General features: G+C 42.5%; 1 protein-coding gene across 5 annotated transcripts in view; it reads right to left on the bottom strand.

The window, feature by feature from the left end:
• ephb6 (eph receptor B6) overlaps nucleotides 1-23984 on the bottom strand; it is a 48928-nt gene that overhangs the window by 23447 nt on the left and 1497 nt on the right. For 2 of the 5 annotated variants that reach the window (XM_037074861.1, XM_037074863.1), the window contains exons 1-5: nucleotides 23420-23507; nucleotides 11703-11767; nucleotides 3129-3401; nucleotides 871-1040; nucleotides 496-791 (exon numbers count right to left, since the gene is read on the bottom strand). In XM_037074861.1, the coding sequence (XP_036930756.1) occupies nucleotides 496-791; nucleotides 871-1040; nucleotides 3129-3401; nucleotides 11703-11767; nucleotides 23420-23477 (862 nt within the window). In that variant the 5' untranslated portion in view covers nucleotides 23478-23507. Of the gene's footprint in view, nucleotides 1-495; nucleotides 792-870; nucleotides 1041-3128; nucleotides 3402-11702; nucleotides 11768-23419; nucleotides 23509-23984 lie in introns of those variants that run through there. The other 3 variants (XM_037074865.1, XM_037074862.1, XM_037074864.1) reach the window with 3 other exon arrangements.

The following is a 23984-nucleotide window of genomic DNA, read 5'->3' as shown; positions in this document are numbered from 1 at the left end:
AAAACAAAGATGGACAATTTATAGCTAAATAACACTGTTAACTGACATGGTAAAGTGTCAAAAAGAACAGAACATAATTTATGATCAGGCCACATGTTGTACTTGAATTAAATCCAACAAATTGTGTTTGTTCAACTTGGAGTGAACTTGGAGTTCAGGCTTGCCCAGAATTGAAAAACGGTTGTGGGATGTTGTGTAAGTTGGAGTGGAGTTTTACAGGTCAAGTCAAGAAAAATAACTGCAGTGGCGAGCAGGCATGAGGGATCTAATGAAAATTAATTATGCATTATGGGAAGTGTAGGAGGGAATGTGTCTGAAGAAGGCAGATGAAGATTAAAGTCAGAATATCTCTGCTTCTGTTGCATCAACTCTGACCATTCTTTACTTTTCCCCCAACTTTTACTGTATCATGACATATATCTGATAAACTGTAGCTCATCAGTGCACATGATGCCAGGATTAGGAATCAAGCTAATCAGTTTCCCTTGGACTTACCCAAGCAGGCAGATCCATTGACGTTCGGCTCATATCCTTCATCACAGACACATCCTCCGACAGGAACCATCCACTCCCCTTCAGCGTTGCAGTGCATACGAGGGGGAGTGCCGCCCTGGGCTTTACTGTGGGGTACACATGTGCCGCTCACGGGAACTAAGGCGGTCGGCTCCGCCCCTGAGGGAGTCGGCGGGTAGGATGCCAAGTAGAGGCTGGTGGCTGGACAGCGCCGGTAGAAGATAGACACACCCATGAGGGAAACACAGGCTCCACTGTCGACGATGGCCAAGACAAATCTGAAACACAGCTCAGATGTTAAGATGGAAGAGGTTCAAACCCAACATGATCAGGGAAATGTAGTAGAATGATGGTTACCCATTGCGTGTGAGAGGGGCAAAGCTGCGCGTCTTGATGTTGATTCTGCTGTATCTGTTGGGTTGATACTGGTGAGGTGAGCTGGGCTCCACCTTAGAAAAACTCTTATCAGCCGCGATGGTGTCGATCTTCACCCAGCCCTCCCTCGTCTCCTTTTCCCCAGTAGAAGGCTGTGGTGAGGAGAGAGAGAAGAGTGGACAGCAGACATTTGAGGGAAATATAATGAGAGGTCAAGAGAACACAAAATAGCACGGAGAGAATGTGTGGTTGACAGGAAGGAAAAGAAGTAAACAAGAGGAAAATTATGGAGGTTAAAATTAGCTGGTTGATAGATGAAGTGGGATCGGAAATTTATGATGCATTAAATCAAAAGAGAAAAACAGACATAATGGGGAACATGAGAAGATGAAAGACAAGCAGAGACTTTTTCTTTGTTTTTCCCAGGCGTATATCTATACTATGAAGTAGTTTAGTGAGGGGGGGTAAACGTTGACTTAGATGTATGCAGTTCCCAGCGGGGGGTTCGTGCTCAAGTCCCTGCAAAAGACTTTCAGCGCTGCAGTGCTTCCTGCTCTTCTGTGACTCTCCTCTGATTCCTCATCAGGCTTTGATTTGCATTTTTAAAAAGCATCTCACTTCCCTCAGGAGAAATGCATTCATCTATACAAATACTGAGTCCCTCCCACTGTGATTTGCGACTGCACATCATGTGGCACAGGCGAGGCAGACTCCTTAAGCTGAAAATGTCCCTGCATGAAAGAAAACTTCATCTAAATTCATAAATAAATAAAACAGTCAGTGTCAGTCGCTTACTGCATCATTGACAACACATGAGGTTAGGTGAGTTTCCTACTGTCAGTGAAAAATGGTCACTGTCACATATTTTATGCCTTGAGATGTAATTAGTGGGACTGGAGTGACATTTCTGGAGGCCACAGTGTCACATTTTTGCATTTTGTAAACCATAATCCTCAGCACGTCTGTACTTCACACCAGTGTGGCCGAGGGAGGACGTCAATCTCAGCTGCTTTTCTTGGCAAGCAAAACAATCATTAGGATGATTATACAATTACTCCTTGTCATGTAATGATGAGAGGTTTTGCTGTTTTGGTATAACATGGGCAAAAACATCAATGAAAATTGCATTTCACTGACATAAATGATTCCGGGTTGAAGGTTGTTGCCCTATAGCAGTGACAAAAAACAGAATAATCATAAAAAACAAGAGGAATTAGGCCTTATTAAATGAGATGCACCTCAATCAGAGCATTTCAGATTGCCTGTTCATTCATTCACCTATGAGGGTGCTGGGCTGTAACATTGAAATTCAGACTGCTTAGTTGATGAAGACCCCCAAAACACTTGAGGGGGAACAATGGTATATCGAATCTTGCCTAGTACATTTTTGTAACGTAAAGCCAGGGGTCATTAACATGCTTAGCTAGTTAGTCACTTCAGTCAGCTAGGCTGGTGTTTAAATCTCTGTCACATAAAAGTAGGTTGATTGGCACTAAATGTTTTCTATTAGTTATACATACATCTCCACTCAGTAGCCTAACATAAGCAGGTGTAAGTAGGCTAGGTTTGGTCTTGCTGAGAACTGCTGTACTCCTGGACCACCACGGCACGATGCCCCGAGTTCACCAGTAGATAAAACTGTATTTTAGGTCACATTTATCAGACATATTTCATATCCCCTCTCCTTCTCTTTAATCTAAAGCCAAGGTTCATTAGCAAGCTGATGTTAATTTTGTCGTTAGCTAGTTCAGTATAGCTAGACCTCAGTCAGCTACTAGGTGTAAATATTTACTAACACCTATATCTCTATTAAAAAGAACTTTGTGCAGTGCATGTCTAATTTAGTTTTACATACATCTCCATTTTGTAACCTAACATGAACACATAGGCTAATATTACATGTTACTGTATAACTAGTCTAAATTTGGTCCTAAAAAGAGCTAGCTTTATGCAGATCTGCTTCACTACTGGACAACCACTACTAAAATAGATACAATTGTAATTTTAGTATTATTTCTCCATCTAGCTATGTTTTTCACTCTGGACAGTTTTTAATCTCCTTGTCTCGTGGAGCAAGGGTTTTGCAAATAGCTGTGAGATAGCTAATCTGTGCTTGATACCAGAGACGTGTAGAGCTAACAAAGTAGGGTGTAACTTGCTCCTAACATCAATGTAAAATGACATTTGCTATGTAAATACAGAAACATGTAAAGTGCATCTCATCTGGTGTTGTGTCTCACCTCAGCTACCCAGGTCCTCTCCAGCTCTCTCTGGCTGTCGGCCTGTTTGTAGAACAGGGTGAGTGTCTCTCGGCAGGTGGGTGACGGTGACCGCAGGCTGGCGCAGTCACGCACCGAGAAACGCAACGTGACAAACACCCGCGGAGCGGAGTGGCGGTACAGGAAGGGCGTAGCCAACCAGTTGTCTTGCTGTCGGGGATTTTGGTTGACATTGCAGACCTCAAAGGTTCGTATAAGCTTCCCCCGGTCATCCAGGACACTGACTTCATCCCACTGAGAGAGACAGAAACAATATTATGAGCTTGTGTAAACTGAACTTCGTAGGAAGAGAAACGTGATCTTAAGCAGGGAGCTCCAGAATCACCCAGTATAAACTGTATAAACCTGCTGTGTTTATGGTTTGTCCACAGTGATAACTCCCTCTTATCTTCAAAGATGGTTTACATGTCACAAGGTAAATATTGAGCATAGTGTCGGTGTTGCTGACATGTGGGTCATGTAACTTTACTAACATCGCACACTCCTGTTTGATATCTTCATCCTTAGTGAGATAAATGTAATAGTATTTGTTTTGTCCCAATATAACAAACAGGCACACACAGCACTGAATCCACAATAGCAAAGCTCGTCTTCTATGTCCCCAATGATGTGGGTCATCTCTATGTCCTTGTCATCCATGATAGATTTTCCACTGACTAATGAGGTAATCAATGATTACAAAATCAGTAGTTCATGAAGCCTCTAGAGACTACAAATCACAGCATAACACAAGTGTTGCAGACAAATTTGCATTGAACAAGAGAATGTTTAAAATAGTATCTGATAGTATTAAGTTCCACCTCAACATGGTGGAAATTAATTAAATTTGTTTTGTGGTGCTGCAGGAGATGTTCATGCTGGTGCCTCTGTGATGCTGCGCTTTGAGCTAAATGCTAATACTAGCATGTTCACATTGACATTCTTAATAAGCAAATGTTTCCCATGTTCCCTGCCTTAGTTTAGAATGTTAGTGTGCTAATATTTGCTAATTAGCATGTCACATCATAAGTTTAATCTGTAAGTATTTTTTCATTAATAAACTGGACTTGAATTTCCTCCGGGATCAATAAAGTATCTATCTATCTATCTATCTATCTATCTATCTATCTATCTGGACAAATTGAAAAAGATAATGTTGTTTGCTGAATAGATGGGCGAGTATAGTGTTCTTCGAATTTATCCTGAGGGGAACATCAGTGTCTACACCAAATTTCATGACTTTTTGCTCAACAATTGTCAAGACATTTCAGTCAAAGCTAAAGGGGGGCAAAAAGAGGAAACGTCAAATGATCACCAAAGGCTTTGGGAAACATTCTTCTGACAGTGATGCAGGAAAAAGTCAGAATATCACCAAAATAATAAGGATTCATCCTCTGGGGATCTTGAATGTCAATCCATCCAATTGTTGACATACGGTCAGGCTGGAGGAAAAGGTCAGCCCTGTCTCCTTAAAATTACTTTTATACATGTGACGTAACGCCGTCAACTCATCCCACCAGAGCACTTGAACAAAGCACGTTTTATGTCTAATGTCTGAATAACATCAACTGTCTTGGTAATTCTGTGCATTAGCGTAATATTCTCCTCTTCCATATTTATTAGAGGTCTGTCTGCAGCTGTGACAAATAGGCTGAAACTGTTTCCTGGCTTGACTGTGATAAAGCAGATGATTTTGGCTTTCGGGGGGGGGGACGGGGCGGAATATATGTGTCATGCACCTGCCATCTCTAGTGTTGCAGAATTTTCTATTCAAAAAGTTTAAAGTGGTTTGTTTACCTCTATTATCAGGTCTCTGCTGTAATGTCTATTGAATTATGTTTTCTGTCAACATAATTTGGAAATGTTAATAATTGTACCTGGCAAAATTGCAAAAATGTTGACACTGAATATATCAGTAAAATGTTCTCTGACAACGCAATGTCTCGTCTTTCAACACAATCTTGCAACACAGCATCAGCTGGTAGTGGCTACAGCATTATTCAACTTTTTATGGTTTGGTTTTGGCACTGGCAGCACTTGATGAAGGTCAGAGAAATCATGGTCTGGTTTAGCACAGAAAAAGATCAACAATGACCTGAGGCATAATACATTTGAATAACCAAAATGACCAAAATCACAATCTTCCCCTTAACATAAACCACATGCAGGAGTGTGAAGCTTTCCGTCTGGTGTAACAGTCCAGTTGTTTGCATGTACGGTACGTAGTGTTTGACTGACGCTGTCGCTGAACCTGATCACCAACAGCAGCTATTGCATTTGACCATTATGAAAACAATTTGGCTATACTGCAATGTGGTTTTGTGCCAAGGCTGAAGGGTGAACTGCCGACCCAAAAAAATAAAAATAAAAATCAGCACTGTCATCTCAGAGCTAGAAAATTTCAACACCAAGGTTTTCAAGAAAACAGTTCCAGTATGTCTTGGATAATAGACGGAAAATAATGTAGGTGATTTTCAAAAGGTACGATTTCTTTTGTACAAAGTATCCAAAGCAACAAGGTCACTTCTGAAAAGGTACATTGATGCTGGCATAGAGGCGGACATATTTCAAACTCTAAGAAAATATTTGTAGAGCTAATAAGAAAGGAAGTATGTGAACTTCAAGATGATGTTGGCATTTTCCAATGTCTTATGTTTCAGAAGCCTAACAGTGTAATATAATAACAATGATTCAGTTTTATGTGACATGTGGTTAGTTCTTCTTTTTAGTTTTCTGGTTTGGTATTTGCATGTATGCATCGTTGTTCTCGTGAGATGGGTGGCGGACACTTGTGTCTCTGTATTGTGGCAGCTGTTGTAATAAAACAAGCAGATCTTGCCCTATTTTAAAGCATCTGAATACTTGTTAATGTACAAATGGATTCGGACATGAGCTGTACCTTTGGGGAGGAAAAAAAAAAAGCGAGCTGCACAGAGACTCTGTCACATGAGTCAAAATGTAAATGTAGGCGCCAGGCTTAGTTTCACCAATTATACAGTACGGTGCCTCCGAGGATGAAAAGGCTCTGCATTAAGCCTGTGTAGCCCTGAGTGACAAGCAGGGCCTTTTCTGTTGTAACACAGAGGAATTATGTATTAGGCCTCATCATCATTATTCTCCCTACAACAATAGCAAAAGGACAAAAGGTCCTGACACCATATCGGGGTGAATTTTTGGTGTGTGTGTTTCTACGTTCTGTGTATCTCTGCATGCTCATGTCTCTGTCTCTGTGTGGTTCTGACAGCCAGTATAGACACACACACACAAACTTTTTTTTTTTGTAGCACCACAGATGAGAGAGAGCGCATTCATATTTGGTCAAATTGAAATAATGATAAGATCAGTGAGCAGATAGAAAGAGTCCGAGGCACTGTCAGTCTAATGGAGTGAAAGGACGCATTTTGTCTCTCCCAGGCCGTGATTCACTCTGTCAGACATGAGAATGAGGGGAAGCGGATAGAGGGGACAACAGAGAGCTCATGGTGTGATGGAGGGAGCGAAAAGTGAGGAAATAGTAAACAGAGAGCATGTGTGTGTTTTTTTTGCGACAGCATGAGGTGGCTGCAGTGAAGCTGGTGGACTTTCAGGCACAGAGAGTAGCCGTGTGTGGCATTGCGTGCAGTTTGCCTCTGTACCTTTGAGGGAAAAAAAAAGCAGCTTTCATTTGTTTTCTGACCCCAAACCCAAAACCCCCTCCTGTCCTCTCCTCTCCTCCCCTCATTTTCTCCCTCCCTCATGAAGAAAGAAAGAAGAAGATGAAGAAAAAAAAACAGGGCAGATTGGGGAGGAGGGGTGGATGAAGCGTTGGGAAGAAAGAAAGAAAAAAAATAGGGACGACTCATCTCCGTGATTTAATTTGAACCGAAATGCCAGAGAGCCAGAGAGCAATCTCTCCAGTGACAGAGGGCAGGGAGGGGCAGGGCCTAAGACACAACACACACACACACACACACACACACACACACACACACACACACACACACAAAAACGCGAAGACGCAGAGAAAGGCACGCAGAGATACCCCAAGACATATGCATGTGCACGCACACACAAAGAAAACACACAATGGAAGAATAGCCGCGTGGAAACAAGGGGAGGGAATAAAGCAAAGACTGCTGTAGGAAGTGGAGAGTCTGCTGGTTTGACACCGAAGGGAAATAGGGGGCAGAGTGGAGATTGAGTTGGGGGATAAAAGGGAGAATATGAAGCAGAGACCCAGTGGCTCTGGGTCTGCGAAGGGCAAAGGGAGGAAAAGATTAAAAGAGGGAGCGAGAGGCAGAGACAAAGAAGCAGAGGGGCTGCTGCTCGTCGGTACATTAAAAGAAACGGAGAGACGGTGAGAGAGCGAGATGAAGCAGGAGGAGAGCACAGTAAAGAAGATCCACAGAGCCCCAAGCAAAAGAAAAGGACGGGATGTGGAGAGAAAAAGTGAGGAAAGGGTTAAAAAAAGAACACACACTCAAACACACACCCGTGCACACTCAACCTCCCTCTTCCCCCCCACCCCTCTCTCTTGGTCTGTCTTTCTCCTTCTCTCAGCTTGATGCCCCGGGTCAAATAACCATATCTCCATCTCAGAAGCACTTCTCATCCAGGGACCACAAAAAAAAAAAAAAAAAACTGCAAATGCTTGACTTGTTCACACACACACACACACACACACACACACACACACACACACACACACACACACACACACACACACACACACACACACACACACACACAAATGCGGCAGTGGCCATCATGGTTTGCACATTCCCATCACACGGGAGGCCCTCATTAATCAAACATCATGTACGATTATGGCCCAACACTGGAGGCTAGACTGGGGTGATAATGACAGAACGTAAAGCTAAAGTTTAGTGTAAGGTGAGATAAAAGGCTCTGAGTGTGTGTGTGTGCGTGTGTGTGTGTGCGTGTGTGTGTGTGTGTGTGTGTATGTAAGTGTGCTTGCCAGATGTTGGTTAGAGACTACTGTATTTACATCTGGTGCTTTTTGAGCTGCCAGCATGTAATAATCTGGTCGTAAATGGCTCAATTGTTTGCCAGAACTAAATAATTTTATACTCTAAAGTCATATATCGGATGTTTGGCACGTACACAGGAAACCTTGTACGGTTCGATCACTGTATACAGATGATTATCACATCCTTTACTCCCCCTTTTTCTTTATTTCTCTGGCAGCGTGCTATCTGATTGACATTTGTATATTCATTTAATGAACATAAAGTATTGAAACAGATGCAAATGTTATATGAGACTTTATATCATCTTAGATTTGGGATATTGTTAATATTGCTAAGGCTTAAGTGTTGTCTTCCCTGGTTTAAAAAGCAGCATTAAAGTAAAGTGATGAAGAAATCAAAATATTATTTTTAGGTCATATTGCCTAGGTCTAAATCCCACTGCCTAAACTATCCTACTCTGCATCTGATTGGTTAGTAGTTGTTGCCTTCAAGTGGCCTTTGTTGGTTGGGTTGGTTAGGTTTAGGCCTGAGGCGTGACCACTGGTAATGGTTAAAGTAGGACGGGTCAGGCCTTGGCAATGGTAGGATTCATAAACTTAGCCAGCTTGGCTATTTACTGAACTATTCCAAAAATAAAAGCACAGCCGTTTGTAATGCTTTTTTAATTACTGTACAAATTCCGCACTGTGCAATTCAAATACACTATAATACAGCAGAGTGCCGAATATAAAGTACAGCTTACTGTAGGTCTTTTTTTCTCCGGTTTCCAGGTTCCAGTTCTTTTTCTGTCTCCATCACTAGCAGCCCCCGACTGTTTCCTGTTATCTAAGTGGGCTACACAAGGTAGCCTGAGGAACTGTTGCGTGTTGCTGCTGCATCTCTTTGGCTCGTGCTTGGCAGTTTGTCTTAAGCTTTTTTATTGCGAGAAAATGACTCTCTTTTATTACTGTTAGATGACAGGTTACCATGAGGCAAAGTACCATGGGAGTAAATAACATAGAATTACAATAGTTTTGAATTGCTTTCCCATTTTTTTCATGTATCAAAGACCCAAAATGAAGAATGTAAGCCGACCGATTGATCATTATAAACCAACGCTGCCAAAAGTAGTTCACGCGGGCTACGGTTGGCTGTCCAAAATGTTCAACTGGGCCTGCTAAAAATGTGACTTTTTTTTCTCTAAAAGATAGTCGTAGTGTTTATGCCGTTTTATTTTTGTGAGGTAAATATGCTCTTTAAATATAAAGGACCCCTAATTCTAAAAACATTTTAATGACCTGAACATATCTGACAGTGACACTTTGCACAGGTGTTCAGTTGATAAAGGGAACCTCTGAACGTAGCATTGTTTTGTTTCTAAGACCTACCATTAAGTTTGAATTTTTGCCCTCAGAGGCAAAAACGTTTGCTGTAAATGAATTCATTAAACAGCATTTGTATAGAAATGACTCTTCCCCATGATTTTTTATCCATATAAAGCAGTTCCCACCATACCGCCAATGTTTGGAGTCTTAAAGAATAATATAGTTATGTGCTGGCAGAATTGGCATAAGAACTTCCTCCACAGTAACAAGTACGCGTCCTGTCCTCCACTTACTCACATGGTTTGACTGATTATCTCAAAGACGATGACAATGAAGACGATGTATGTGTGTAATTAGGAGCCATATTAGAACTGAGCCACGATCACTCACAGATGAATGATTTTAACTGACCCAAGAGCTGACCCTAGCACAGTCACGCAAGTCGACAAACATGTACTCACACATATAACCCCCCCAAACACACACACACACACACACACACACACACACACACACACACACACACACACACACACACACACACACACACACATATTTATACAGCTTAAGGCGATGTGACAACCTTAAATACAATGTAGCTCAAGTGCGGGAGATCTGTATTTCAATCATTGCAATCTTCTCACAGATGAAGACACACAGTAGGGCATGATAGAGGAAAAAACATTTCAGCCCCATGGTTGCCTTAAAGGCAGGGCGAGACCTTTCGCACTCTCAGGCTGTGTGTCACCCGCCAAAATCTCAACCGATCAATGTCAGATGCCGGACATTATGCGAGGTATAGCAGCGACCTTCACCCGTAACTACATATACGCATTTATGATCTTATTCCCGATCTTCAATATAAGACTTTCTGGATAGTGTTACTGTCTACAGCAAAAATATCAGAGAAGATTTTGTGAGAGCCTGCTGTTTATATGAATCACTGAAATCGATGCAGCCTTGGAAAATGGGCCAGCTACTACAGCTGCCAGGATGATGTGTTCAAAATGTGCAAACATGGTGAGAAATGCATTGCATTTATCGTAATGGCTCTATTTTAAACAGACTTTAAGTGTTTGGACATGTGTGAGACGAATTCAGAGCAGAGTATTGAGGCAGAGCGAATGTGTTTTTTGACAACTTAGCTCAAAATAATTTTTAATGCTTTAAGTCAAGTCAATAAACAGTATTTTTTTCCTAAATTAATAACATATGTGAGTGAATTAACTTATTAATTAGACAAGGGACCTTTTACCATAAACACTTATCATTTTCATTCATCATCTCTCCTCATCCCCAACAAAACTACACCAAAACCGTATCTGGCTACTTTATTCATTTGTAATTTGTTGGATTAAGTATTAATCAGTAAAACGTACAACAAGGAATTTTTCACTGGTTATGAAACATTCTCAGTTTAATTCTGATATTTCTTTCTGACCTACATGAATGAGACCATCAGCAAAAAACACTGTCTGTTCCTATATAGTTATGATAGTCATTCTTACTGCCTGTATCAGGGTCGGATTCCGATTTATCCAGGTTGTATGAGTCACAAAATAGCAGAGTAACGGCATTAAGAAATCTAAAATAAAAAATACACAGATGAAGTAAAAGTTCTCCAATGACTGTACACAAGAACTTAAGGACAGTACTTGAGTAAATGTCTTAGCTGTTTTCTGTCACTGGCTGTAATCATCAACCAGATCAAGATCTTTATGACAGGAGGCAGCTGGTGCTCATACCACTTCAGTGGAATCAAGAAATAATGAAAGTTAAGTTTAAATCATTTTTCAAGCTAAAATGTCAGCATTCGATGGTTTCAGCTTCAGAAATGTGACACTTTGCTCTTTTCCTTCGGTTTAATTAGAGTACATCCAGTGTCTTTGGAGTTTGGGTTGTTGGTCAGACAAAAACTGGCTCCAGTAAAGGGTGATGAACATTTTTCACTATTTTCTGACATCTTAGTGTCCAAATGATTAATCAAGAAAACAATGAGCAAATCAATGAATAATAAATAAGCTTTAGTCGCAACCCTACACCAAGGACAACCATTAGCAACTTAATTCTTCCCAAACAAGTCATTTCTGTTTTGTACTCTGTACATGTGTTTAATCCCTCATTAGAGTTACGCCACAAAGCCCAACAAACAATGCGATCACTTTACACTTTAAACAAAACCATGTGTCACATGTGTGCAGCACATTCCTTCAGCCTCCCAACAGGACTGCTTTAACGCTCAAACAGCTGCATAACACATCGACAGCGAGCTCGCCGCTTACCCCCGTGTCTGGATAGGTGGTCCAGCCGAGCTCTGAGGTAGACTCCGTTGTGTCCAGCAGCATCACTGGCAGGTGAGGAAGCAGAGACAAAGACAATGTATGAGAACACAGACAAACAAGATTTGCAGATTGCTGGGTTTAAAGTCTCTTTCCATCCAAAAACATTTTTTTTTTCTTCTTGTTCTTCTTGTTTGAATTCAGGATTTTTTAATGAGTGAGAAGGAGTAGATCTAATTTTAAGGATTTTTTTGTCTTTCTTTTTTTTTTTTAAACCACACATTATTCATCAAAGCACAGCACTTTACACACATATCAAAACATGTCAGCAGAGGATCTTTAAACAGAAAGAGTGCTAAAAAAAGAGAAGCGAGTGTGAAGCCGAATTTGTAATCACGAGAGTCTCTCAAGGATGGACTCACACAGACTGCGCGATTTTGTGATGCCGGAGATGAAACACTGATGCTGAAGTTGAGCTGAACTCTGTGAAGTAATAGCTTTAACAACAGAACAGCATTTTGATTCCTTTGTTCAACACCACAAGTGGTTGGAAACTGGTTTACCGCTCGTGGAGCCGGTCCAGGTTTTTTCCACATTTCTCTTTGATTTTCTCCCCCATGCAATAAAATCAGGAAAAGGCTCCAGCTGTGTGCACCCGTCAAATCTCATAACTGATCGTGAGTGATGATGCATTTGGGCACAAAGTTCTGGCTTTTAAAAAATTAAACTGATTGACCTGATGGGACACCCTGATTAAAGGTCAACTTTTCCAACTTTTAAAGGCCATTACAGTAGCTGTCACATTGGGTAAGACTCAGCAAGATGATGCTTCTTGCTGTCTGGCCAAAACAGAACCTTCGTCCACTACAGTATACGTACAGTGTTGGTTTTTCTATTATTTTGGGTTTTCCGGATTTGCACATGTCCTATGACGGTGAAAGCGCAAGGATAGCATGTGACTTTTTACGTCTAAGTGTATTTTCCTATAATTTGCTTTCCAGTTTAAGTGCTTTAAAAAGCAAGCTGGCAAAGAACTCTCTCTCTCACACACACCCACATACACACACACACACACACACACAGTGACTTTAATGCTGAGTGCTGCGTGCTGACACATGGCAGCTTCCCACACAAAACTGAAGCCCTTGAATTTTCCATTAGTATTCAAAAACCGTGGTGGCTGCCGTTCCTTCAGTCTGGCACCGTCTGCGCCCCGTTCTGTTGTGTGGAGACGCCGATTGAATCCCGGCCAAAGATTGTCATGCACACAGAGGTGGCAAAAACATCAGACTTTAGGTTTAGGATGCGCACACAGATGGAGCTAATGGAGAAAAACACACAGTGCCTCGTTCAATCACGCACAACACTAATCACCTGAAGGGCTGCAGAAATGTACACACAGCAGCATCGTGGAAGGAAGCAGCCATCCGCCTCTATTTACAAATAAATAATTCCTCTTATTGTTGTCATCCAATTTTAATGCTTTCGTTTCCATTTCATGTCACACAATCGTTCACCAGAGAAAAGGGAGGCTCTCTCTTTTCCCTCTCTCTGACAACCAGACAAAGAGCAACAGAGATGTATTATCTACATAATCATCGCACACACAGGATGGGATTTGAAAAGGTACCCTGTCTCTGTACCCAAAACACTGGTGACCCACTGAGATAGCTCAGTTTTTATTTCTCAGGTGTTCAGACTTGTGCACACACACTCCATGTCCCTCTGCCTGCCTGCTCCTTAATAAATCAAATAGTAAGAAACTGATATTATTTGTGGCTTATGACATAAATCCCCCCCCCAACCTCTCTGTTCTGTGACGGCGCTGTAAACAGATTTTTTTTTTAAGGATTACACTCACAGATGGAGACCCAGCAAATCTGTCCTCCAATCCTTCATTTCCCTCCTCTTTTTTTTTCTTCTTTTACAAGCCCCCGCCTCCCCTCCCCTCCAGTCTGTCTATCTGTTTTCACCCACTAGCTTGTCTTTACGTCAATCTTACTAAAATTCACACATTTTTCCATGGAAGTCCTCCAGGATTTTGGAGTGATACGAATTGTATCAAGAAAAGAATACAAATGCAGTGTGACAGCGAAGGCTTATATGCAACCACAGGCATCAAAATAAATAGTTTTTTGGTGCAGCGTATGTCTGGACAGCTTGGCGCTGGAATCGTAGAGCCGATCAGGATAAAATCAGCTACAGGGAAAACACTAAATCCACCAAGCCAGGATGTCTAAAGCCTTTCAGAAGAATGACAATTTTCATTAGTGACATACCTTTCCTGCTTTGTTTTCATGATGCATCCGCAGAGGATATACAGCCTGTTGCCAGTTCATTAGAAACTAAGAACTAATGCAGCCTCGTACACCAGACCCGCATTAAATCCTTCAGGTTATTATGTTCTGTTTAAATTGAAACAGTTTTAGAGAGGTTTCGTTTAAAACCTTATGATAATTTTGGTCTTTTGTCTTTTGTTAATTTTCCCGTGTTTCTATTAGCCAACCCTCATTAATAAAAATGGGTTGGGCAAAAATAGTAGAAAACGCCCGTCAGTGTGTGGGATCACATAGAAAGAGCCTTTTGGTTTCCGAGCTCTGTGCCTGTTGCCACAAAAACATCTCTCATTTGTCAACATAATAAATGATCATCATATATATAAACAAGTCACGCATGAAACGTGCGCATTCACTCAAATATGTATTGTGACCTCATTAAGCACCATCCTATTTATATCAGATAAGAACACACACACACACACACACACAAAACACACACACACACACACAAGTGCAGCAAATGTGTCATCCCAAATTCAATTAACCCTCTGCTCCAGGGCACAGTCATCTATTAATAATATATAGCCAACTATTTTGACATGAATATTTATGACTCTACTGTTTAATTTCTTGTAGTGGGGCTTTGGGGACCACAGGTCGGCATGTCGCCCCCCGCTCTCTCTCCCTGACAAACCTGTACATGAGGATTACATGGAGGGGTGTTCAAAGAGCTTCATGCATGTCTCATTGCGTGACATTAGCGTGTTGAATAATTCACCGCGGCATCCTAAGATAAGCACAGAGTGCCTCGTTACACACACACCTTTCAAGGATTAGCTCGAGCCGAGGCAGCATGACTGGATCTTGTGTGTGTGTCTGTGTGTGCGCGCGCGTGAGACAAAGTTGAACAAAAGAGAGGGACGTTTGCTGGCAGGTCCACTCGGCAGTAAAAGCCCCTTTATTTAACTCTCAGACGCAACAGCATCTCTGTTATTGGTCCATCCAAGCAGCCGAGACACTCAAAGTTTGTCCCTGACAGTTTGGAGAAGTGCTGAGTCTGCAATCTGGGCCTGAGTGCTGAGTTAATGCACAGCGTCTCTCACGTCTTCCTGCTCCACTCAGGTCTTTTACTTACTGCACTCGATACCTTTCCCCCTTTTTTCTACCTCCATCCTGTCCCTTGTCCCTTTCATCTCTTCCCCCTCTGTGTATTATTCATCTGAAAAGTGACAGCAGGGCAGGCCTCTCTGTATGTTAAATAAGGAGATACGCTGCGCTCCATTATTGATGTCGGATCTGCTGTTTGTTTGGGAAGAGCTTTGATGGAGAAAAAAAAGGGGTGGACAATAGAATGAAAGAGGCAGGATTGTGAACCAGGAACGACAAGAGGAGGATGAAGTTGTGTTTGTGCATATGAATGTGCTTCTTTCACTCTTCCCCCCTCTCTTTCGCTCGTTGGCGTGGGTGTAAACGCTCTCCTCTGTCGAGCAGAGGTGACCTGCATTAGTTCATGACTGTCCCCTCCGCTGCTCGAGTGTTCACTTCAGCTGAGTGACCCTCTCTCCACTCTCTCCATCCATTTCTCTTTGCCCAACACTTTTCCTCTCTGTGTGGCCATGCATGCATCGACACTCTCCAGCGCTAAGTGTAGTGCTGTTGTTCACGTCGCGCCTCTTTGATGGCAGATGTACGCTACTTTGCCGCACATTTTCCAGGCAATAGAGCTCCCCTGACACGCTGCAAAGAATTCAGGTGTTAATATTAATGTAAGCTAGAGGGGTGTTAGTGTGTGAGCGTGTAATGTGCCTTAACACCAAAGTAAACGCACGCAGAGCCACTGAGCTCACAGGTAATCGCAAGTTTCAGGAACACACACACACACACACTCACACATTTTCGGCAAAAAAAAAAATTCCCACAGTGCCTGCAAGCGTTCTCGGCAGTGGTCAGATCGTGTTTTGTCTTTTGTCCACTCATCCACCCATCTCTCCACCCATTCTTTATACGCTCCAGATGCTCCCACCCACAGACAGTCAGTCAAGGACAAGGCCAAACACCAAACCATCATTACAAACAACCACAGCGAGAGAGTGATACGCCAAGACAGAGACGGAGCAGGAGGAGCACAGCGGAAGGAGGGAGGAAGGAAGCAGGGGGATTAACGCGATTCCAGAAATATGTATGCACATGTCAAAGGGAGTTATCAAAAAACTCTCCCGTGGTTAAGCTGAATGAAAGTGCAGCTGCAACAAACAGCACTTAAGCCAGGTGAGATGACAGAGCAACGTCTGCTATGAGTCGCTGAACAGGCAGCAACAGGCACAGGTAGGAGGATATTTCACGAAAACTGACTCTTCCTTGATTACAAGACAGCAAATATGAGACTTGGTTGGGTAATCATCTGGGGGATGGGGCTGGGTAACTACATCTTCAAAGATAGTTCAACATTTTGGAAATACATCATAAATATACTTGTTTTGCTAGAAAAAGACATGCTGTCTTTAATGAGCTACACTTGACGGCGAGGTTAAAAGTTATAATAGAGAGGGGGACAAGTGATATTGACTAAATATAAGTGAAAACACCTATAACAGACAGACATTCTCAGACAGTCTCTACTGGGAAGCATTTTCAAATGAAAAGTGGACAAAAAAGGTCAAATCCAGTTTACTTTCACACCTCCAGGCAAATCACAGAGTGACATGGGTGTGAAAACTGGACCGCTGGCTTTTGGAAAGGTAGTTCTGACCGTGTATACTGTCGTCTATAGATGAGAATGTCGACACCAGTCTCATGTCTGTTGATTGAAAAGAAAGCTCACGCCAGCTGTCGTTTAGCAAGAAATTAGCTGGACTCATCCACCTTATTATGGATCCCACTGACCCTCACTTCTCTGCCTCTGATTGGCTGTGTTCTCTATGTTTGACTCAAACTCATATTAGAGTGTCTTTATGTGTTTCTCTTGTGGTTTTTGATAAAGTGGTTTGTGAGCTGTAGTTTCCCTGGTAAACAAACTGGCCTCTTCAGACTTCTTCCCATTATTCATAACAGTTCTTGGCTTCATATTAAGGGTACATACATAAATGTGTCATCAACGTTCTCATCTAGTTTTCCGCAAGAGCGCATCTAAGTATATATCCCAAAAATAAAAAAAGATTTAAAAAATCTTGTACTTACTCAGATATTCCTACACTTCACTCTCCTCTTTTTTGATCAGAGGATTACAAAACTGTTGAAACACTTTGGATGTGTACTGTATTTTACGCCCCGATAGGCCTGGATTTGTCATGAAAGAGGCAGTCATGAGACCCAATAAACGCATTTGGCCAAAAATCCTGTGGAAAAATACCCCTCAATGGTGTTAAGGCTGAGCCGTTTGTTTCCCCCCCCGCTTAAAAGTTCATTCCTCAATAGAAATGAAGACAGAACCTGCTCCAAACACATTTTCATCACCATCTCCACCCTCAACAGCCACTAAGAAGGAATGTGAATCTGGGAAGAAGATCAGTTTACTGTAATCTCATTGCGTCGCCTATGAACACTGAAGCCTTCAACAATCAAATGTGGCTCTCGCCCTTTTCAGTTGATGCCAACACGCAAAACTGCCAAGTGTGGCTTTAATGTGAAACTCAAAACCACAAACTACATTCCACCGTGTCACAGCAGTCCATACCACGCGTTCATCTTTCACTTATATTTTGGCTCTAACTCATTTCTCTGTCTGCATGGGCACATTATCTGTGATGCTATCTGCAACAACACTGACTGACTCAAAGCAGATAGTCTTGGCTTGCGGCTGCCTCAGGGCTTCAACCCCTCATATCACAAATGGCAGATATGTGATTCATTTGAGGAAAAGTGGCCTAATGTCATTACAGAGCTCTCAACAGCCACAGAAAATTATGTTGCTTTTCAAAATGACATGCAAAAACATGGCTAAAAATAGTGCTTGGTCACAGTTAAGTGTTGCTGTGTCAATGGTGGGGATGCTACATCCTCCACTTCTCACCAGCATGTGATTTCTCTCTGCAGCTCGATGCACATGCAAGCAGGAGACACAAGGACAGGAAGCTTTTCAGGGCTGTCAGTGGCATCTGTCCTTCTGCACTCCCACTGTGACGAGCATGCCATTTATTTTCTTATCACACTTTCTCTAATTCGTAATGTCCTGAAAAGGCGGCTTATTTCACCCCGGGTAAGGATAGTAATCAGCTTAATTAATACTGTTAAAGCCAGACGGCATGTGATGGCAGGAAAGATGGCCCAGATGACCTTAAAGTGAGAATGTAAACATGGCTCGAAGTCAAGATGAGTAATACTTCGAGCACAGGCCACGGAGCCTGGTGTTTTTCTTTGTTATCTGACTGATGACTGATGATGATTTAGATCCTTTCATTACTTTTAAGCTCCATTACTAACCTGTAAAGAGACTTCATCACACGTGATGGACAGTAAATCCTGCTAAGTACAACTTAAGTAGAAGTACAGAAGTATGATCAAGTGTATCAAAGGCCAGGGTGTATCACACTCTATTGTGCAGAAAATGGTCCCTGTGACTGATACATTATTACATATTTATTTCCTTGATTACAGCAACAATGATGAATTGGACAGGTTAAGGATTAGTTTATTACAGATTTAGCTGTATTAGTAGATATTTCAGTCAATTAGTTACTAAAAATTGAAGTACAGAAATGCCATACTTGATTTGAGACAAATTAGTTTTTCCATTACATACTGTGTCGACCAGTGAGCACTGACAGGTTGAAGAGTCACAAGATGAATGTAATAAGGTGAGATAAGTAATACTGTAGACTTACTAAAGGATTTATAATGGATTACAATTTGTAATTCAGCAATTATTTTGCCCTTGCTAATCTCAATTATGCTGCTTTATTTTTACTTTCTGCCCAGTGTTGCTATCATCAGCCATGATGCCTACATAGGGTGCTGCAGGAACGAGGCCTAAAACCAAGAATGAAGTTGGCATTTTTGCACTTCTGGCTCCCTCGCCTTAAAGTCAGTGGGGTTTTTTGAATGGATTGGATAAATGCTTGAAATAAGGTCCATGGTCAACAGAGACTAAACATTAGGGGTGTGACGAGATCTCGTGCCACGAGATCTCGCGAGATTAAACTCGACGATATTTCTCGTCGCGTTAAAAATCTGTCTCGCGAGATTTGTGAGCTATGCAAACCTCTACCCCTGTACCTCTACCAGAGAAGCTGGCTCTGCTTCTACCAGAGAATTTTGACTGGCTGTGCTTCTACTTGTGACCTGTGGGGGAAGTAATGCGCATTTGCTACGTCTAGCCTGCCAGAACCTAAAGAAGGAGAAGGAAAAGAAGAAGAGGAGGAGAAGGAGGGGAAACAGCAAGCAGCCAGAATGACGTCGGAAAATACCGGTATGACCATTGAAGATGCCCCCGCCACTTTTAAATCGTCTGTTTGGCAGCATTTTGGGTACCCGGCGGAAATGATAAATGGCAGTAGAGTGACTGATAAAACACAGACAATATGCAAACATTGTATGAAAATAATGCCGTACACCGCGGGTAATACGAGCACGATGCGGAGTCATATGCAGCACCACCACAGCTCGGTACTCAAATCAGCTTCTGCACCTGTGAAGAAAACACTAACAGGCCAGACGACGCTGACAAATGCATTCGGACCTCAACTTCCACAGTCAAGCGCCAGAGCCACAACAATAACAAGAGACATAGGTGTTTTTATCGCAGCAGATATGAGGTAAGACAAAACGCCCGAAGTATTGATACACTTGACAGCTGCGATGTCAGAGATGCTGAAGACCTTGTGAAGCTGCTGCATCCTTTGAAGACAGCCACCACAGTGTTGTGTGAGGAGAGGAGTCCCACAGTGTCTCTCATTGTGCCACTTAAGAGCATGATTGAACAGAACATGACACCAAATGATGGAGATTCCACCACTGTGGCCAACACAAAGACTGCAATCCTCACGAATATTGCAAACAGATACAGTGGGGATGCCTTCAACTATCTGCTGGAGTGCACGATACTGGACCCAAGGTTCCGGACTCTACCTCAGCTAGACCATGACCAGTGTGAGGCCGTCTTCCTGAGGGTACAGAACAAGGCAGAACAGTTGCTGCAAAAACAGGTATATATATATCAGTGATGAAGTGTGTCTGTGTGTGTGTGTGTGTGTGTGTGTGTGTGTGTGTGTGTGTGTGTGTGTGTGTGTGTGTGTGTGTCTGTGTCTGTATGTGACATCTGTGTGTGTGTGTCTCTTAGCTGCTTATCAAAATTAACACCAGTGTTTCTTCTGTTTAAAGACCACAGCTGAGGAGAGGGAAGAAGGGGCAGCAGGTGGAGCTCACTGTCCCACACATGGTAGAGAGGAGGCTGTGAGAGATGATGAGCCCGAAGTGACAGAACCTACTCCCAAAAAGACAGCACTTGAGGACCTGTTAGGAAACTCTTTCTCTACTGAGCCAGAGATGTCCAACAGTTCAAAACAGGCTGAGAGGGAAGTTGAAAACTACAGAAAAGAGGCCTCTATCCCTCTCAGTGGCTGCCCTCTTAAGTGGTGGCAACAACACTGCTCCCAATATCCTTTGCTGTCTCACCTTGCCAAAGCGTGCCTTTCTGTCCCTGCTACCTCCGTTCCAAGTGAGCGCATCTTTTCAACAGCAGGAGACATAGTCAATGCGCAAAGATCCCAACTGCTGCCAGACAATGTGGACATGCTAATATTCTTAAAAAAGAACATGGCTGTGTAGTTGCAGCATGTTGTTACACTTGGTCAGGCTTTGTTTGCACTCTGTATTGACAGTTAATGATTTGGTTTTGCACATAATATTGTTTGCACTTTGAAAAGAAAAGGAGGAAATATTCAATTTTATTATTTTTTTATTATTGTTTTAACTTTTATAAATTTTAGTTCTAGTTTCAATTTGTGAAAGAATAAGTTTATTAACAGTTAAAAGAACATGACTGTGTAGTTGCAGCATGTTGTTACCTTTAATACTTGGTGCATGCAAGTTATAATAAAACATTTCAAAATGCTTGTGCAACTCAGTAAAATAAAAGTCTGTTGGTCCAGTCATATATTTTGTCATTGTGGTTTTCCTAAAATCTCGTCTCGTCTCGATCTCGTGAACCCAATCTCGCGTCTCGTCTCGTCTCGTGAGCTGAGTGTATCGTCACACCCCTACTAAACATCTTTTCATGTTTTGTTCCATAAAAAAAATGTCAGTATTGTAGCATTTATGTGTCCTAAAGAACATGCTTGCTAACTGTTGGTTAAATAAGACTACAGTTGCAACTATTCTAACTAACTTTATCAATTGTAGATTGATCAATTAATGGCAATTGTGGTGACAGTTTATTACTTTTCACAAGTGCAAATAACACCTTTTTACCTTGGTTAAATTTTTATCCATAAAGTCATTCTTGTTTTTTATCAGCATTGTTAATGGCAATCACTTTAGGCCACAGTTTGTGCAGCCAGTTGTCTTTTTGACAAACCAGGTTAGATTGCCCTTTCAGGGTATGACATAAGTTTCACTAATGATACAAGGTTAATTTCTGGATATGCCTGGCTCAGTGAGCATCACTGCAGCTGCACTCATCCATGACAAAAAGAGCTGGAGGGGCATCAGGTGTGCCTCCTGCATAGGCCTCTCCTTCAGTGTGAACATGCAATCCTCAACATGGATCCAACAATTCAGGGCCCAGCCATGTGGCTTCACATCAACAATGCATGTGGGCGAACGCATCAACACTTACACAGGCAGCGTGAGAGAGTGACAAATCAAAAGCCCTGTCAGTCACACGCTCTGCAGTTTGTCTGCATGTGTCGAGGTGGCAAACTAGCTTTTATGCTCTTCAATGCTCAAAATGAAGGCTAAAAATGACGCTCTTCTTTATGATTTGTGGGAGAAAAACAGACGAGAAATACGCGTTGTTAGTGGTGTATACGCAGATATACTCCAAAAGCAGCAGACAGACGAACAAAAGAAAGACAGACAGTAAACAAATCAGTTTGCTAGTCAGCCCAGACAGACACGTCATGTACTGCCATCACAGCCAAGGCAGGCGCCAAATCCTCCCTCCGTGACATAACTAAACGTTTCAATTTATGTGGATTTATATGAACGTCCATGCTATTGGGTTAATACTGTATTACGAAGAGCTCTATTTCAATTACACAAACAGAGTCAGTAGGCCAGTAACACCGTGCAGCCTCTATGCCTCTCTGTCATTCTGTCTCATCTTAGTCCAGGCCATCTGTTACAAGCACCGCTCACATAATGTGGCATGAGGCTGACATATAAGTTACCTCTGTTATAGACTATAACTGACACACACCTCGCAGTAAACTAAAGCCAGTGGGAGATGAGCGTGAACAGGTGCAGCTCATTCCGACGTGCAGCCAGATCCTTTGAATGTAATTGCGTGCTGAGTGACGGCTGAAACCCTCTCAAGTGTTGGGGACAGGATGGAGGAGCTATGTATAGGCAGGCAGCAAAGCATGCACGCACCTTAAAGAATACATACGTATGGACACACACACACACACACACACACGTAAAAAGGCAGGTTGAGTCATCACATTATCGTGAGGTTTCTCAAGTCAGCCCACTCTGAAGTGGCAAAACACTTCATGGAAGTCTCGCTTAAATATCAGCCTCTCCAGACAGTCTCTCTCTCTCTCTCTCTCTCTCTTTAGTCCTTACTCTCATGCACACTCTGCCACTTTGTAAGACATTTAATATTTCCATGTATGCAGAGAAAGTGTAAAGGGTTGAAAGCAGAGAGGCATTCATTAAAAAGCCAAACAGGCACAGATAACGGCAGCGGAGAGGGGGCAGGGGTCTCCGGCTGTCACATCCGTGAGATCATGAGTGACACGGGGGGGTGGGGGGGTCGCCAAATACACAGGCAAAGAGAAACGGGTTATGCAACTTATCATTCATTTGTCTCCATCCTAATTTCCATATTCTTTTGTTGGGGGAGCTTGATAGGCCCCGGCATGCACCTGGCACTTCCATGCCAACAAAGTCCTATGATGTGCTGGCACAGGGGCACACACAGGAGTCCTCACGCACACACACACAGATGCTTTCACATACAATAAAAAAGGATGCAAAACTAACACACATGGGGCTGTGTGGGCAGGGGAAAAAGGTGGTAGTTATTCAGGGGGTCCCAAACTGGAGGTGTAGTGCTCCAAAATTGAGGTTTCTCAAGGTGCTGCGGCCTTAACGTGCCACAGTTTTTACACACTTTTCCCAGAGAGCGACACGCATTCTTAGAGAGCTAGCACAGGAGTGTGCATCCTTCACTTGTGGATTCATTACGAGTGCATGATCGCGAAACAAACTCTCCAATCCGGACACATGCGCACAATCGCAGACGCAAGGTGAATAAATTAAAGTAAAAAGTTTAGTCCTTACCTTCCTCTGCTGAATTAGGCTGGAGGAACAAACAGAGAGACAGAAAGACACTCCACATCTCCACTACAGAATGACACTGACAGAGAGAGAGGGAGGGAGAGAGCATGAAAGAGGGAGATAGAATGAGTGTGTGTGAAAGAGCGAGAGAGGGAGGGAGAGGGGGGTGAGAGAGGGGGTGGAGTCTGTTTGCTCCCTTTATACCAGAGGAGAGAGAGAGAGAGACAGAGAGAGAGAGAGGGGGAGAGAGGAAGGATGGGGGGTGTGGATGGATGAATGGATGAGGGAAGGAGAAAAATATTTACAGAGCAGCACATACAATAAGTACACTGCCAACAGAGGAAGTAAACAAAACACTGTTGTCAGAGAGACGCGGGAGGGAGAGAGAGAGAGAGAGAGAGAGATGAGAACGGGTGAGAAGAGGAGAGTGAGAGTTTTTTTTTAATTGAGCGAAACAAAGAGACTTGACAAGAGAGAGTGACAGAAGGAGAAGGAAGTAGGAAAATGAATAAACAAGTTTGTCTGGTCTCTAAAACAACTGTCTAGACATGTCTAACAGTTCCAGCTC

This window comes from Acanthopagrus latus, chromosome 17 (genome assembly GCF_904848185.1).
Source record: "Acanthopagrus latus isolate v.2019 chromosome 17, fAcaLat1.1, whole genome shotgun sequence".
NCBI lineage: Eukaryota > Metazoa > Chordata > Actinopteri > Spariformes > Sparidae > Acanthopagrus > Acanthopagrus latus.
The sequence above is the reverse complement of the archived record's forward strand: the minus strand, read 5'-3'. Positions and strand labels throughout refer to the sequence as shown.